At 48.5% G+C, this 17,046-nt stretch overlaps 1 protein-coding gene across 1 annotated transcript; it reads left to right on the forward strand.

The window, feature by feature from the left end:
- The first annotated feature begins 6,147 nt into the window (after window positions 1–6,147).
- On the forward strand, window positions 6,148–16,479 carry LOC135819589 (uncharacterized). Its single transcript, XM_065332824.1, has 2 exons — window positions 6,148–7,361; window positions 14,409–16,479. Exons 1-2 carry the CDS (start codon window positions 6,247–6,249, stop codon window positions 16,027–16,029), a joined length of 2,736 nt encoding a protein of 911 aa, XP_065188896.1. The 5' UTR covers window positions 6,148–6,246; the 3' UTR covers window positions 16,030–16,479.
- The last annotated feature ends 567 nt before the right edge of the window (window positions 16,480–17,046 follow it).

The raw sequence follows: 17,046 nt of genomic DNA on the forward strand, positions 1-17,046 counted from the left end.
GAGAGTAAACAATCATGTAAAATCATTGTAGTAATGGCTCCATTGTATGGACCATGGATTGGTATTTTTGCTTTGGCAGTTTGCATGGTTTGGATCTTGGCTGGTCTTTCCTAGCGCGTTCGGTGTCTCGTCGGGTTACGAAGGCAAGGGTAGTTCAGACAGCATTCCGGAAGGCGTTGGAAAGTTACCCGTAATGCGCGAAATGTAAGCAGATTATGACTTTTAAAAAGTAATTAAAATCGGCAGAACCATAAATTGCATAATACAATCACTTCAACTTCAACCATTAAAGCATACGGCGGAGCTTCATTTTCACTGAGCCCGAGAGAGCATTATGCTGCATAAGCAGGCTGTGGGTGCTTCTGGGGTCTGCAACACCTAGGGCGCTATTGTAGGCTTTGGCAGACTCAGAAAGCAACTACAAAGCAGGGTATTTTGTTTGATACATGCGTTCAGTTGCGAAAGACAGACCAGTAGGCATTGGTGGATAATGCTCGAAAAGGTGGCAGATTCTGCTCGAAAAGCAGTGAAATTGGCAGAACCATACAAACCTTATGGCGGGCAATTCCTCGAATTCTGCTCCATTTCTTTATCCACATACCAAACATGCATGACACTTACCCGAAAAAGTACGGAATTCTGCCAATTTTTCTGCCGGCATTATCCGCAAAGGCCTACAGAGCAGCGAATGATTGTGTTGAAGGTGAGATGGAGGATCATCCGATGATGAGATGGAGTAGAGGAGACTCAGGAGAGCTGTGGTCATGTGGACTCTGGAGGACAGTGACGAAGCGGAAGGAGGTGAGAGGAAGATCTCCGCCGTGACGAAGCACAATGCTGAAGTTGTCACTTGACAGTTCAGTACTGTATCAGGATTCGTGCTCTAGACATTATAGTGTTATTTTCCTATCTCATAATCTACATGTACATGTACATAATAAAATTATGTATCAGTGTTTTAAACAGATTACAGTACAATCATGCTCTAGAAGCAGTGAATGCATTCGTTCGCGACCAACAACCAAACATCGTGCATTCAGCAATAACCTTTAACCACAATCATGCACTCCCACTCTCCCCCCCCCCCCATTCTCACCCTTCTCACCCTCCCCAAGTAGATCTACATTGTATGTGGTCAGTTAGCTCTCAGCTGAACTTACATGTACATGTTATACAATAACGTACATTGTATATGAAACTATAATGATTATGTGGTTTCCCCTGTATATTTCTTTATCTGCCTTTTTCTACTTTGGATACAGTGAATTGTACATGTACATGTACTTGAAGTTCCAGGAACCTGCATACATTTAGTGCAAATTCTCAAACTTAAATTTGGAATGGCAATAAATAAGATAAATTGTGCACTCATAACAACAGCAAAAAATGAAGAAAGTTAAGTTCCATAACGTTATTTTGTGACTTTCATCAGTGGAACGGCGTCACATAAAAATGTAATAACTAAAACACACACTTATATACATGTACATGTAGCTAATATGGTTTCAGGTAGAAATACAGCAGCCAGCAAGTACAAAAAGCGAAGTTTGCACCTTTGCAATGTGTGAATATGGTGTATGTGAGAAAGGTAGTGGCAGGTAGATGAATGTGATACTGTGTGAATGAATGTAATGGTGCGTGTGTATTACTCGAAGAGTGTGAGTGATACAACGTTTTCTTTCTGTTTACATAGTGGATAGATATGCATACATGTACATTACTATGACATGCACATGTACTTGACTTGTTACAACAGCCACATCTCTACCAGTAGTTAGCTCACAGGCACATTCTATCTAACGCCATTCCGCATCCCCCGGCCCTCTTAATTTAAGCTTCTCGTCTCTGAATAGCGGTGTTTCCCGGCATACTTCCCGCTCCAATAACTAGCCCTACAAGTATAAGATACCTTGCGCTACACAGTTTTAGAGGTCATTCCTGTTGCCCCACCAGTTGCTCGGCGATGCTCGCCACTTAGGTCCACTCTTCCTCCTACGCGGTTTCTTGTCCTGCTTTCTAATTGCCCTCTCTGTAGGCCTTGACAGATTATGCTAATATTTTCGTGAAATTATGCTTTTCGCATTGCTGAATAAATTGCAGAATTATGCTATTTTTATGCTAAAAGTTATCATGCCACATTATGCTCACATACATGTATGCTGCTAATGTATATGATGGTTCTGTGCAAAATAACAGGGGAATGTTCTTGTAGAGGGCGTCTAACGGGGTCAACGCACCGTCCGACCTAGCTACGACCGTCACTGATTGTAGTGGACTGGACATGTTGTCAAGGGAGTCGTAAATCTATGACTTCCTGGTGCATCTACTTGTACTTGTAGAACATGATTGTACAACTGTATGGAATTTGATGCGAACAGGCGGATTATTCCAATTCATGTGATTCGTATGCAATTTGCCTCGAAATATGCGATTATTCGATTTTGGTAGGAATTACGCGAAAAATTATGCTAGCATAATCCGTCAAGGCCTACCTCTCTTCATACTTCTCTCTGCTCTACGCTCTCACCCTATAAAAGCTGCTGCATTCTTAGTTTCAGACAGATTAGTTTCCTACGGATAAGTTTCAGATAAGTTTCGGATAAGTTTCCTGCCGATAAGTTTCCTGCATCTTAGTTTCATGCCAGATTCTACTTACTACCTAAAAAGTTAAATCCTCTTGCTCTATCGACCGAGTAAAACCAGCAGTTAATTAACAATACGGAGGATTAGCAAGACGAAATTCGCGTTCGCGTTCGCTCTCCAAGGAAAGTCGAACTCAGTGACGGAATTCGCGTTATGATAAGGATTAGCAAACAGAATTCGCACATGCATGACGTTGACACGACGTACATTGTGCACAGACAGCACAGCGTGGCCCAGTAAATTAGGAATCCGCGATTCGTGTTCCGACTACTTTTCGGAACGAAGAATGCGAAAGTTCGCAATCCAGTTCGCGAACTGAAAAATGTTTGCAAACGCGAACGCGAATTCCCGTCTTGCTAATCCTCTGTAGTAGCACAGGCCTCCTCGTCGATTGTTTAAATTTGGAAATTGATATTATTGTGCACTTCGGTGTAGGCATCGTATTTGCATGTACACTGTACATGTCCACAACAATGGTAACATGTGTGTCGCCCTCGTGCTCTCAACCATCCGGTGCTGAGATTTGGAAAACGAAATGCACCAGGCGTATAGGCTATGGCATCTCAAGGTCATAATCCATAACTGCATTGTAAAAGACAAAGGAAAAGAAAAGACGAGAACGAACAGGAGGGTGAGGACGGAAGGAAGGAAAGGACCCAAAACAGAACAACAGCACTGCTATTAAGTAGGGCTGCACAAAGCAGCGGTGACCATGCACGGGATGATACAGGCTCCGCTGACCTACTTGTACATGTACATGTACTAGTATGTTCTCATGGTGAGTTAGTGGCGGCCGCAGTGTCTCGGCCACGTTGGCACGAATGGATACTGTAGTAAGCATCATTTGGCGAAACGTGATCTCTTTCCTGAACCTCTTGCCTCTCGCGGAACGCATGACCTGCACAAGCAGTGGAGTATGGACCATTGCCACTGGACTCGGATGGAAGAGTCAGAATAGTCTGATGAGCAACCCACGCCAGCGAACGTCTGAATGCCGTGCGGGGTGGGAACAGATACTGGGTGGCGTACCACTACCCACTGCCTGCCCATGGTGCCTTCTGCTGCCAACTAACTTCAGTTACTCCTGCGGCGACATGTTCTATTGAAATGGTAACCTGACTCGTCACTAGTCCTCCTGTCCTGTACCGGAGGAATAACAATTCGCTATAATTATAAATTCGCAAAGGGGTGAAATCGATGTGTGTAGTGTACATGTATGTGTATTAAAAGAGTAGAGAATAACCAGAATAGATGAGATAGAAACAGAAGAAAGGAGAGGGTAGGAAAAGGAGATGCGAGGACAGCTGGAATCAAATGTGAAGAAGAGAATCAAAGAGGAAATAATAAACATGAAACTTGATGGCAACAACAGACAGTTCTAACCAGGGAGTACTATATGTTACTACTCCCTGGTTATAACTGTGCTTGTCAGGCAAGTACATGTACTGGCACTCCCCGCCTTTCTCAATGATCACCATGCTCAGTATGTCGCCAGTATCGCCATGCTAGTGCGTGTGCGTATGTGTGTGTGTGTATGTGTGTGTGTGTGTGTGTGTGAGTGTGTATGTGTGTGTGAGAGTGTGTGTGTGTATGTGTGTGAGTGTGTATGTGGATGTGTGTGTGGATGTGTGTGTGTGCGCGCGCGCGCGTGTGTGTGTGTGTGTGTGTGAGTGGAAGCATTTTCCATCTACTGCATCCGCCATTTCACCTTCAACTCAATAATTGTCTTGTTTGCCTCTCGCATCTGAACGCACGTACATGTATCAAACAATATGATCCTCTGACGCTCTGTGATTGTCTTTGAGTCTGCCGAATCCCATGCAACGTCCTAGGCGATGCAGCCGCCATGCTAAGCCTTCCTTGCAAACATCAGTCATTTTGTGCTGATAAGAGAACAGTGCCCTCTGGTTTAATACCAATACATAATAATAATAATAAATGACACGTACATGTACATGTATAGGTCATATGGAAAAATCAAATGAGGGTAATGCAATAATGTATTCGCCGCGAAGTTGAACATTTGCATTTGCTGATCCAGAACAGCATCTGGACTGTGTCTACAAGTACAAACTCATATCCTACAGTCATTAGTGAGACAGAGAATACAGAGAACATGGGTACACTAGGCACATACAGCATAGTGTACACGTACACGTACATGTACATGTACATTGTGCACTCTCTCTCTCTCTCTCTCTCTCTCTCTCTCTCTCTCTCTCTCTCTCTCTCTCTCTCTCTCTCTCTCTCTCTCTCTCTCTCTCTCTCTCTCTCTCTCTCTCTCTCTCTCTCTCTCTCTCTCTCTCTCTCTCTCTCTCTCTCTCTCTCTCTCTCTCTCTCTCTCTCTCTCTCTCTCTCTCTCTCTCTCTCTCTCTCTCTCTCTCTCTCTCTCTCTCTCTCTCTCTCTCTCTCTCTCTCTCTCTCTCTGTCTCTCTCTCTCTCTCTCTCTCTCTCTCTCTCTCTCTCTCTCTCTCTCTCTCTCTCTCTCTCTCTTTTACAGGTACTACTATTTCCACAACCCAACAAATCATAGGGAAGGCGATACAGAGGACATTGAAGGGCTTTTAAGTATAGGAATGGTGACGGGGTAAGGAGTGCTCAGGCGACAGGTGTCTTGGTATCACAGCCCACCATACGCATTGATATAAAGAACAAAAAAAGACAGATATCCGACTGGATGATGAAACGTACTGAAACACATTTTTTAAATCGATTTGTCATCGCTTTCTCTATTCTAGACTACAGAAGATGGGGGACCGCACACTAGTACAGTACTAGTACATGTAGTCCCGACCTGTGAGTCTGGGATGTGGACTTGGACTTGGACTTTTAAAGTCTTTGGAGGATGTGCAGCCTGCAGGGCACCGTGTCACTGTCACTGTGTCAGCAGATGGCTACTTATACTGCCATTTTGCAAGGCATGCGTGCGGTTGAGTGTGTCAGTTTCGGGCTGGGATACATGTACATTACAAACTTGAAGAGCCACTTCAACGGGAGAATGAGGGACTTGTCCGAACGCTCGCCCAACTATGAACTAATGCTAATAGTAGTACTTTAAATACTTTTACTTTTAGAAGTGTTTCATTGAGTCGGATTCATTGACGACGCACGCACGGCAGCTTCGAAGCGTGCTCGAGCGCTCTGCATGCAGTGTGCCGAATCCGTGTTTGCACGCCACCTTGCGCGGCCTTCGAAGTCTACCCCTGCTCCTAGCGACCTGAATCATGTACAATGTCATGTAGATCTACCACCACAATCATTGAAATGAAAACACTCTATTGTCCTATTTATACCGTGTGGTGAAACAACCGGTCCGGACACGAGGCTAGCCTATAGCGCTAGCTAGCTAGCTGACAGCGCACTCATCCGTTTTCAAACGTCGCGTCCCTCGTGGGGAACGCGCAGCGCATCACATGCACAGCGTACATTGTACTACTATGTGTGTCGAACAGACTGATAATGCCGGAAAGAGTGCACACAGTGGGAGCAGGTGCGGCGGCGCACCCGCATCACGAGAAACATTGAATAGCAGATCTCCGGCGGCAACCACCCGACTTTCAGTAAAAAGAAGGAACGGACAAAGAAGGAGCATAAGGAAGAAAAATGGCCAAACTGATCTCCTTCTCGAATCGGTCAAAACAAGTTCGCGTAGCAGTTTGTGGCTTATCCGGCAACATCGACCGCTCTGTAGTGGGCGGCGTGGGGAAATCGTGGCTGTGCTCGCGTCTCGTGCACACTGCGCAGGATGTATTTGTCGAAGCCGTGCTGGGCGACTCTGGTGAAGATCTTCACTCGTCCACACTGAGCCACGAGGACTTTTTCACACGTGAGGTCGCCAACGATCACTTCTTGTACTACGGTCGACGGACGGTGGCAGTGCCGACAGATGGCGTGAAGGATGTGGAGGTCGAAGTTCACGTTGTCGAGCAAACGGAGCTACTGGACGGGGATCACGGTCAAGTTCCCTTCCAACCAAGCGGACCTCTGGCCAAGCCGTACAACCAGCGGGCAGTCAAGCGAAATCTGATACCTTGTTGTGCTCCGAAACATGTCTACATCAACCGGCAGCAGGTTTACCGCTGTGCCAGGAATATGAAGTTCGACTTCGCCGGCCGACCGCACCTGGAGAGAATTTTCCCCCAACCCTTCAAGGTTGACGTGTATTTGCTCGTGTACGACGGCTCGCTCAGCCAGCGCGCTGCGATCGGTACTGCCCAGAAGGCGCGGCTGGCCGAGCTGCTGCTGGAGGTGGAGAACAAGGGACGCACAGATCGCTGCATCGCCGTCATCACCAAGTGCGACGAACTCCCGCTCAGCGTCATCCAGTCAGCAACTCAGGACATACAGAGCACATGCGAGCGAGTGCGACTGAGCAAGCCCATACCAGCCATACCGGTTAGCGCCAGGGAAAACGTCAACATGGACTTTCTACAGCAAACGATCGTGCTTCGCGCCTGGGGCAAAATCGAAATGACCAGGATTCGGCCATATGATGAGGCAGTGCGCGTTCAGGAAGGCAGTTTGGGAAGCGACCTGAAAAAGCTGGAAGCAGCGCTCTTGGAGGATTACGACGGGGACCAGCTGCCAAGCTGGGCGAGCTTTCATCACAAGTATTGCAAAACGCCATGGCTGAAACACCTTGTGTCTTACCGTGGCGTAGAAGGCGTTCGGGCATCATTTGAGGAGAAGATTCGGCCATGGCGCAGTAATGCAGCAGGGTACGTCCAGACGTTATCTACCCCATGTTGAATATAGTGTTACTGTATCGGCCAGTGAATCACAGAGTTGTGGTCGGGTATAGTGCCATGATGTCGTGTGTATCAATTGTGTCGTGTGTATCAAATGTACCCACATGAGCATGCACATATGTACACAGCGGCATGGATGCGCACGCACACTCACTCGCATGCACACTCTCACGAACGCCCGCACGCATGCATGAACCCCCCCCCCCCGCACACACACACACGCACACATAACCACACACACACAAGCACACGCAACCACATGCAAGGGCACAGGCATGTGTGCAGACACACACACATACCCCCCCCCCCTCCCACACACACATAAACATTATCACACACAGAAACATGCACCGGCACGCGCGGACACATGCAAGCCTCCACGTCCACTCACACGCGCGTCGCGCACACACACACACACACACACAAACACACACACACACACACACACACGCGTACACACAGACGTGCCTCCCCCACCGCACGCACGTTAGATTAAAGTTTGCCGGCGGTGATACCGCATCATTTTGGCCGCTACTGTAAGTTATGTATACTGGGCTATATGTAGAAAGTGCGTGTAACAGGTTTAATCAAACTTGAAAAGTAAGAGGCCTGGTTGAGCGTGCCTCGACCAGTTATATGCAAAATGTGATAGTATACATGTGGCAATGGCGCCAATGAAGGTGCTAATAGACAGGCGTAAGACGCATGAGGTGCGAGGGAGTGTAAAGTTATAGAGAACAGGGGAAAACTGTTACATCATCCCCCTCCTATGGAGAGGAAGGAGCTTATAACCCAAATGCTCAAGTGGAATAGAGTACAATAAGCGCAAACACGTGCGAGACGAAAAAAGGCTTCGCACTGAAGTAACACAATAAGACGACTGAAACTCCATGCAAATAAAGTGTAATAAGCTCAACAAATGTGTAAGGTGAAACTAGAAGTTCAACTGCAAAACTCAGCGGGCAGAAGCCAAGGTTTTGTACTTCTGAAGTGGAACAATGTCATTACCAGATTCATCCAACAAATAATGTTCAGGCTCCCAAGTGGCATCAGAGTAGCCTTGCCACTTGACTAGGTACTGAAGCTGATTCTGCCGGCGGCGGTGACTGAGAATGTTCTCCACCACATAGCGGGCATGACCATCAAGGTCCGTGATAGGCGGAGGCGTAGGCTGTCTCCTATTAGGAATAGCGTTCTTCTCGTAGGCACGGAGTGCCGACACATTAAATACCGGGTGACAGCGGCTGGTATGAGGCAACTTGAGCTTGTAGGCATTCGGGCCGACCACATGGGTTATAGGAAAGGGGCCAAACCACTTGGGGCGTAATTTATGGGATGGTCGGTCCCGAGCTTCAGGAGTCAGGAGGAAATCCCGGTAGACCATTACCAAATCTCCCACCTTCAGCTTTCCCTCGACCCTTGTCCGATCTGCATAGAAGGCCTGACGAGCTTGAGCTGCCACTAGCGCATCTTGTGAGATCTTGACCGCGTCTTGTCTTGCTTGCAACCAATCAGCTGAATCTCTGCCTCCCTGAATAGGGTTGAGGAAGTCGGGTGGCGCTCTGGGATTTAGACCGTAATTTAAGAAGAACGGTGTGTTTCCTGTAGATGATTGAGTAGCGCTGTTGATAGAAAACTCACAGAGAGGTAGGAGCATATCCCAGTTATCTTGTTTATGATTTACAAAAGCCCTCAGCACATCCTCTACTATTCTGTTTACTCGTTCAGTTAGGCCATCTGTCTGAGGGTGATTGGCAGTACTAAATGCTAGTTTCGTTCCTAAGCGATCAAACAATTCCTGAAAAAATGCTGCCGTAAATCTTGGATCACGATCACATACAATACTAGAACTCAAACCATGAAGTCGAAATACATGTTGAATATACAGATCAGCACTTCCTTTAGCGTCAATAGTAGAGGAAGTAGGTGCTAAATGTACACACTTTGTCAAGCGGTCTACAAATACATATATAGCATCATGACCTGTATCGGTCCTAGGCAAACCCATGATAAAATCCATCGAGATATCCGCCCACGGCTGACGGGGCACTGGTAAATTCTGCAAGAGACCAGTTTTTAGCTGGCCGCCTTTAACTCGTTGGCAGACGTCACATGACTTGACAAACGCCTTCACATCCAGTCCCATTCTGGGCCAATAGAAATATCTAGAGAGTCTGAAATAGGTGCGATCTCGACCGGGATGCCCCGCAGTCACACAGTCATGGTATTCTTGAAGCAGGGCGAGTCGGAGTTTGCTACTCTTTGGAATGCATAACCTGTTCTGTGGTGAAGATCTGAGATAAAGATAACCGGGTGTTTCATTTAGAAGGTAACGGTCGTGCAGATTGTCATGGCTTGAATTTTTCAGTCTCCTGATAATGGGAGCAAGATCCTTGTCGCACTTGTAACCGCTGACAATTAACTGCGCTAAGTCTGGATTAATCTCTAGGGTATGCTCTATGGCATTCAACTGAATGTTAGGAGGATAGGATGACCCGCCTATTTCAGAATCACTGAACAGATCTGGACGGCGTGAAAGCGGGTCGGCAATGTTTTTCTTTCCTGGTTTGTGAAAGACCGTAAAGTCATAGTCAGCTAAAAACTCTACCCATCTTGCCTCACGCTTGGTGAGAGTCGGTTTGGTTCGTAAATAGACAACACCCATATTATCAGTCATCAGGTCAAAGTGGCGGAATAGATAGATTCTCCAGCACTTTAATGCAAATACCACAGCCAACGTTTCCCTCTCGGCCGCAGTATAGTTGCGTTCTGCAGCTGACAGTTTCCGACTACAATAGGCTACGGGATGCAAATCCATATCTTCTCCCTGCTGCAGGAGCACACCCGCCACGGCAAAGTCACTTGCGTCAGTTTCTACCATGAAGCTTTTTTCAACATCGGCCAGTTGCAACACTGGCGCCTCGAGTAATGCTGATTTTAGAGACTCGAATGCCTTCTGTCTAGCAGCGCTCCATTCAAAGCGTGAATTTTTTCCGGTGATTTCTTCTAATGGACGAGAGATGGTCGAGTGTCGATCTATGAACCTTCGGAAATAGTTTGCAAAGCCAAGAAACTTCCTCACATCAGTTACTGACGACGGAGTTGGCCATGTTTCCACAGCACTTATCTTCTTGGGATCAGGGGAAATTGATGTGCCGTTGATTTTATGCCCCAAGAAGAGAACTTCTCTCACGCCGAATTCGCATTTAGACTGTTTGCAATACAGCTCACTATTTCTAAGTGTTTCTAGAACTGTTTGAAGATGATGCTGATGATCTTCCCAGGTCTTGCTGAAAACTAGAATGTCATCCAAGAATACTACAACGAATTTTCGGAGATGCGGTTGCAGAATAGAGTTCATGAGTGACTGAAAGGTGGCCGGGGCATTAGTCAGCCCGAATCCCATGACTCTAAATTGGAAGTGGCCGAACGGCGTATTAATGGCCGTCTTAGAAACATCCGAGTCTTGAATTCTGATTTGATTGTAGCCTGACCGCAAGTCCAACTTGGAGAAATATGCACTGCCCTGGATCGTGTCGAATAAGTCATCAATATTAGGAAGACAAGCTTTGTTTTTGATCGTAATTCTATTCAATTCTCGCCAATCGCACACCATTCTCAGAGTACCATCCGACTTTTTCACAAAAAACACAGGTGCACCGTATGGCGACTTACTTGGCTCAATGAATCCCTTCTCAAGTAATTCTGATAGCTGTGACTGGAGCTCGTCCATCTCTGGTTTCGGCAGGCGGTAGGCGGGTCGAGACGGTGGTCTGGCTCCATCTTCTATCTGGATTTCATGGTCGACTGGTCTCTTCGGTGGAAGCTCATTCGGCAGCTCGTCTGGAAATAAATCCTGGTACCTCTTGAGCAGGTTCTGGATGTCTTGTTGCTCTGATTCCTGGAGTTGTGGCCCGGAACGATTCTCCTCGTTTGCAGCAGTGACCCATGCAAGAAACCCCTCGGCTCCACTCCTCAGGGCATGACGAGCTTGTCGGCCACTGATAAACATGCTTTCCACAGATGGCCGGTCGGCTGTCGGCGGGTTAGCTGAAGGCAATTTGGCAACAAAGGGCTCACCGTCCAACTGAACTTCGTTCGTACGGAAGTTGATGCTGGGGTTGTTCCTTGTAAGCCACGGCTTGCCAAGAATAGCGTCGTAGCGAGTCAGGGGATACACAGTAAAGTGCTGTTCCTCACTGAAGCCCCCGACTGTCACCCTTAGCGTGCGTGTGGAAATCTGCGGGACCTCGCTGGTCGAGCCGTCCGCCAATGTTACGCTCAGCACTGCTGAGCTTGCATCCGTGTCAAGATGATGCTTTCGAACAAAACTGTCTGCAATGAAGTCATGCGTCGAACCGGAATCTATCAGCATCACTGCACGGCGACCGCCGATCTTTCCCTGTATGCGCAGTAGGTCGTGTTCAGGTTCATTGCCGACGCTGACGTTGCTGACATGACACCTTTCTGCAACGGGACAATTTCCTACAGCTATGGGTGTCTCCGGCTCCGTAGGTTCCTGGAGAGCAACGTCTTCAACCTCCAGAGCTCCGAACCGGTTAGCGACTGGTACCGGCGTGGGCGCTTGGGTCGTCGCCAGTAAGCGCACCCCCTTTCTTACTGGCGACCAGCGTTTGGGTAGCGCTGTCCACCCTCAGTACAGTCTTTAGCGAGGTGGCCTGGCTTCCTGCAAGCAAAGCAGTGTCCCATTGCTCGCAGTTGGACACGCTCTTGGTCCGTCAGCTTGCGGAGGCCCTGACCACGGAAGCTGGGCACGGAACGCGACTCTCTACTGGCTGGTGGCCCCGACGCCGGTGGCCCTGACGACTGCTCCACGGTGTTTGCTGCCATGACAGCTTGCTCCAGGGTACGTGGATGCTCACGCATGACCTGTCGCTGGATGTGCGGCACTAGACCCCTGACGAACAGCAGCGCTCTGGTGTGGTGGTCGATTTCCGGCACTTGCAGGCTGAGGCGAGTGAAAGCAGCAATGTATGCGTCCAGCGACCCGCGCTGCGCTGCGGAAATTAGTCCCATACGCGATGTTTCCTCGTTGTGCCGTGGTCCGTACACATCGCCAAGTGCCGCTTTCAGAGCAGGCCAGTCGGAAAACACTTGGTTAGCTTCCAATGCCGCTATCAACCAAAGACGAGCGTTTCCAGTCAAAAATCCTGCCGCGTAGTCGACCCTCTGTGCCGCATTTGGGAGTGCCAACGACCGTAGGGCCATGTCCATTGCAAACGTCCATTCTTTGAATGTAGCGGAATCTCCTCCAAACACAGGCGGCTCTTTCGTAAGGCGGGGTATTGGCTCCCACGGTTCCGAGTTCGGATGTATCGTTCGGTTTCCTTGGCTAACGCGCTGAGCGGTCTTGATATCGTTTATCAGCCGAACGACGAGTACGAGGAGCGTAAGCAGAGCGACCAGAACACCTGCCAAAAGCAGAGTAGTAACCATCCTCTGCTACCAGTGTAACAGGTTTAATCAAACTTGAAAAGTAAGAGGCCTGGTTGAGCGTGCCTCGACCAGTTATATGCAAAATGTGATAGTATACATGTGGCAATGGCGCCAATGAAGGTGCTAATAGACAGGCGTAAGACGCATGAGGTGCGAGGGAGTGTAAAGTTATAGAGAACAGGGGAAAACTGTTACAGCGACTCACTCAAAACCCCACATGAGTGTGATCAGACATTTTTGTGGCTGGAAGAAGTCTCTCTCCTCCCCTCCCCGCCCTTTCCGGTCTGAGCAGCTGGTAGGTCTTTGGATGTGGTGTGCCGGGATCCCACATGTATGGGCTAGCTCTGTTTCTACCTTACAGACATCTTGAGAACAGTGTCTTCTGCAGTAGCATTAACCCTTTATGGACAATTGCATGACTTTCGATCATATAATCATGATCGAAACTTCAAGCGGGGATCTCAGAGGGCGATCTTCATTGTTTTTCGATTTTTTCCGATAGATCCACAGCTATTAGATGCATGTGGATCGAATGAGCATAATTAAAACCACTGTGTCGCAATTGAGTTGGACCGTCGCAAGAAGAAGTTCTTACTCTGAGTTTGAATGCGACTAGGTATGTCTAAAGTGTACTAGCCATAAGTGGCCCAGGAGCATCGGAAGATATATCAGGGTGGTACAGCCAGCCACCTGAAGCACAGTTTACTCGTGGAGTTGGGCTGGCTCCTCGGAAATTTTCGAAATTTAGAGCCCGGATCAGTGGTGTTAATTGATTCACCGGGTACCCGGCACTAAGAGTGGTACGGTCAATAGCGTAGTGACCGTAGCGTGTCCGACGCCCCTGATAACACCCTTGTGCATTCAATGTCAGTTTTGTGATAGGCTGGATAATTCTGCACAGGATATAGATATGGCACATTGACATTTTTAAAGATCATTCTCGACAATAACAGTCTAGATTTCAATGCTGTTCGGAGCGGCTTCAATCTAGATGGAGTTTATCATAGCTGACTCTTACCTTGCTGTCTGAAATCTAGCACAAAATCTTATTTGCGGCAGAGTAGGCATTACCAAATTGAGCAGCCTGCAGGATTTACAATGGCTCTATTACTGCGCTCTCTCTCTTTCTCTCTCTCTCTCTCTCTCTCTCTCTCTCTCTCTCTCTCTCTCTTCTCTCTTTCTCTTTCTCTCTCTCTATTTCTCTATTTCTCTCTCTCTCTCTCTCTCTCTCTCTCTCTCTCTCTCTCTCTCTCTCTCTCTATTTCTCTCTTTCTCTTTCTCTCTCTCTATTTCTCTATTTCTCTCTCTCTCTCTCTCCTCTCTCTCTCTCTATCTCTCTCTCTCTCTCTCTCTCTCTCTCTCTCTCTCTCTCTCTCTCTCTCTCTCTCTCTCTCTCTCTCTCTCTCTCTCTCTCTCTCTCTCTCTCTCTCTCTCTCTCTCTCTCTCTGTCTCTCTGTCTCTCTGCCTCTCTCTCTCTCTCTCTCTCTCTCTCTCTCTCTCTCTCTCTCTCTCTCTCTCTCTCTCTCCCTCTCTCTCTCTCTCTCCGTGTTCCCTTTACAGGTCGGTGCAGACCATTCCTGCAATCACCATGGCTAATGACAAGGATTGGACACTGGTGCCACAGAACTGTTTCCCGTTCTCGTGCACCGAAGCCCGCGAAGCTGCTGACAGCGCTTCCGAGCCACTGGCCCAGCGCCGATTTCATCGCAGTCCCAATCGCAGACCACCCCGTTCACGCTTGAACAGCGCAGATGGGCCGAAAACCAAGCCCAACAATCAGTTGGCGATGACACCTGGGTCTCCACCACAAATCAGCAGCCCAGAGGCCGACGGAGAGACCTGTCTAACGACTGCATCTGCTCCCATCCTACCAGTTACACGCTCAACACAGAAGCCGTCTCCTGTTCCGATTCCTGCGCAGCGCGGTCGTCCAATCAAGGCCAAGCCTCGGTTGTCAGTGACCAACCCGCCTTCAAACCCACAAGCAACTCTCAAGGACACAGCCGGCATTCCAGAGGCAGATGTTGCCGGAACAGATGTATTCTATGAAGATATCGAGCCTACAAGCCCGCCACACGCGGTTCTACGTGCACCTGAAATACCCAAGCGAACATCATCCGCAGATGCCACACAGTCAGACCAACTACCACAGGAAAGCGCAAGGAAAGCTCCGCCGCCAAAACCGCCAAGACGAAATCGCCAGGCGGCTGCCAGCGAGTCTGCCACGAGAAGCCTGCCAAATGACGGCGTATCGAACGTGGTTACAGTGCAGGAGCACTCACGTCACTCCTCCTTGCCGCTGTCAAATCGCACCGACGGTCGGCTTTACTCCCGTCCCGGTCTGTCTCAGTCGCAGAACAATGGCTGGTTCAGGATGGCTGTGGACGAGACGGATCATCCCAACCGAGCACCTATTGCCGTGCAGAATGGCCCTAATGAAACGTCGGCGGATAAAAATTTGTCGAACCCGATCTACATGGAAGGCGCAGGCGGAGGAGCAAGAGAGATCAGCCGGAATACGAGAACACGGGAATACTTTGCACGGATGAAGATCGCCGGGGTGACGGAGAGCTACGACGCCGTGGCCACCGTCGACCTGCCCGACATCCCCACCGTTCAGTCGGACGGCACACCGCTGCTCCTGCCTCGCCCTGCCGTTGCCAACGAAATGCCGTACTCGTGCACGCTAGTGAGGTCAGCGGCGGCAGCAGCAACCGAGACTGCGACAGCGCCCATCAAGCCGGGCAACAGCCGCACGTTGACTTCAGCACAGCAGAACCCGGTGATGCCATCCGTGCTAGAAGACCCGCAGTACTGTGATTCCGGGGGCAATGCACGCGATAAGAATGCAAGAACACAGCCTCGTGCACAGACGAAACTGCTCGCTCCTCACCACCACGACCCGCAGTTTCTGCTCTCGGACATACAGCTCAACAAGCTGCACGTCATGCGCGGGCTTTCCTCGCAGATCTCGCACAAAAGCTACCTCTCGGAGATGTCGACGTTGTCCATCGACGTCCAAACGAAGGCCAACCGCTCCTTGTCGGACCTTCTCTGTGAGATGAACACGTCAACGGACACCGCTGGATATGTCAAAACGGCGGGTTTTGTAGCCGCAGCTCCGGACAGTGGCTCTGCATCCGATTCAGACACCGATTCTCTTGACTATATTTCCCCGTGATTTCATGCTTCTAGAAGTGTGCTTGTTATTTGTCCTCACCAGAATAACAGGCAGTGGAATGCCTTCGCACTAGACTACGCGCAGTCCTCACAAGTGATGATTAATATTCCTGCATCAGTTCGACATAATGATGCTGGTTTGTACTTCGAAGGAATGCGACTCGGATTTCTTGACTTCTCAACTTTGATGCTGTAAGCTGAACTTGCCTATAGACTAGAAAGCGGTTGAGAGCCAATTTTCAGTGACTTCAAACAGTTGTTTTCAAACTCTTGAGATGCCAAGAGAACTGCCAAAGTATACATTACCCTAGTTGAAAATATGCAATTCATCTTTGCCTTTTGACATGCTCGCCACTGCCTTGAGAGGTTTCTGCCAGTATATTTTACAAGCCCAGATCCTAACTTTCTATGATACATTGAAGTGCAACTTTCGGAACAGACTTATCGCTTATGCTTGTGTTTCAATAATGTTATGTGTGCGTGTGTGTGTGTGTGTGCGCGCGCGCGTGTACGTGTGTATATGTGCGTGTGTGTTCATGTGTTCATGTGTGTTTGTGTGCGAAGGTTTTTTTGTGTGCGAAGGTGTTCAATATATGTGTGTGTGTGTGTGTGTGTGTGTGTGTGTGTGTGTGTGTGTGTGTGTGTGTGTGTGTGTGTGTGTGTGTGTGTGTGTGTGTGCACTAGCGCGCGTGTGCCAGATAGTTCGGTTGGTGGATACATTTATGCCGTGTCGGGTCTGTTGCCAACGGGCTCGCCTGCTTGAAGGTGTATTGTTGTCCTTGCCGCCTTTGTTGGTTTCAGGGTTCATAATTATACTTTCTCTTTGAAGAATGCAAGCCTGTTTATCATGTACTACTTCTAGCAAGATTCTGCAACAGTGCTGTCCGGCCATGGGCACCAACTGCATTCATGGACGGTACAGTGCCGACTGCTCTTCTCTTTATTTTAATTTTTTTCCAGATTTAACCGAGCACTTTATTATTATTAGTTACAAGGAAACAAATCACAGCAAGGAAAC

The sequence above is a fragment of the Sycon ciliatum genome, chromosome 6, assembly GCF_964019385.1.
Source record: "Sycon ciliatum chromosome 6, ocSycCili1.1, whole genome shotgun sequence".
Taxonomy (NCBI): Eukaryota; Metazoa; Porifera; class Calcarea; order Leucosolenida; family Sycettidae; genus Sycon; species Sycon ciliatum.

What these genes read in the sequence shown, in the direction of transcription:
- LOC135819589 (XM_065332824.1), top strand. Translation starts at nt 6,247, where the DNA reads ATGGCCAAACTGATCTCCTTCTCGAATCGGTCAAAACAAGTTCGCGTA. An exon ending in TGGCGCAGTAATGCAGCAGG is followed by an intron (nt 7,362 to 14,408) that starts GTACGTCCAGAC and finishes TTCCCTTTACAG; the next exon opens with GTCGGTGCAGACCATTCCTG.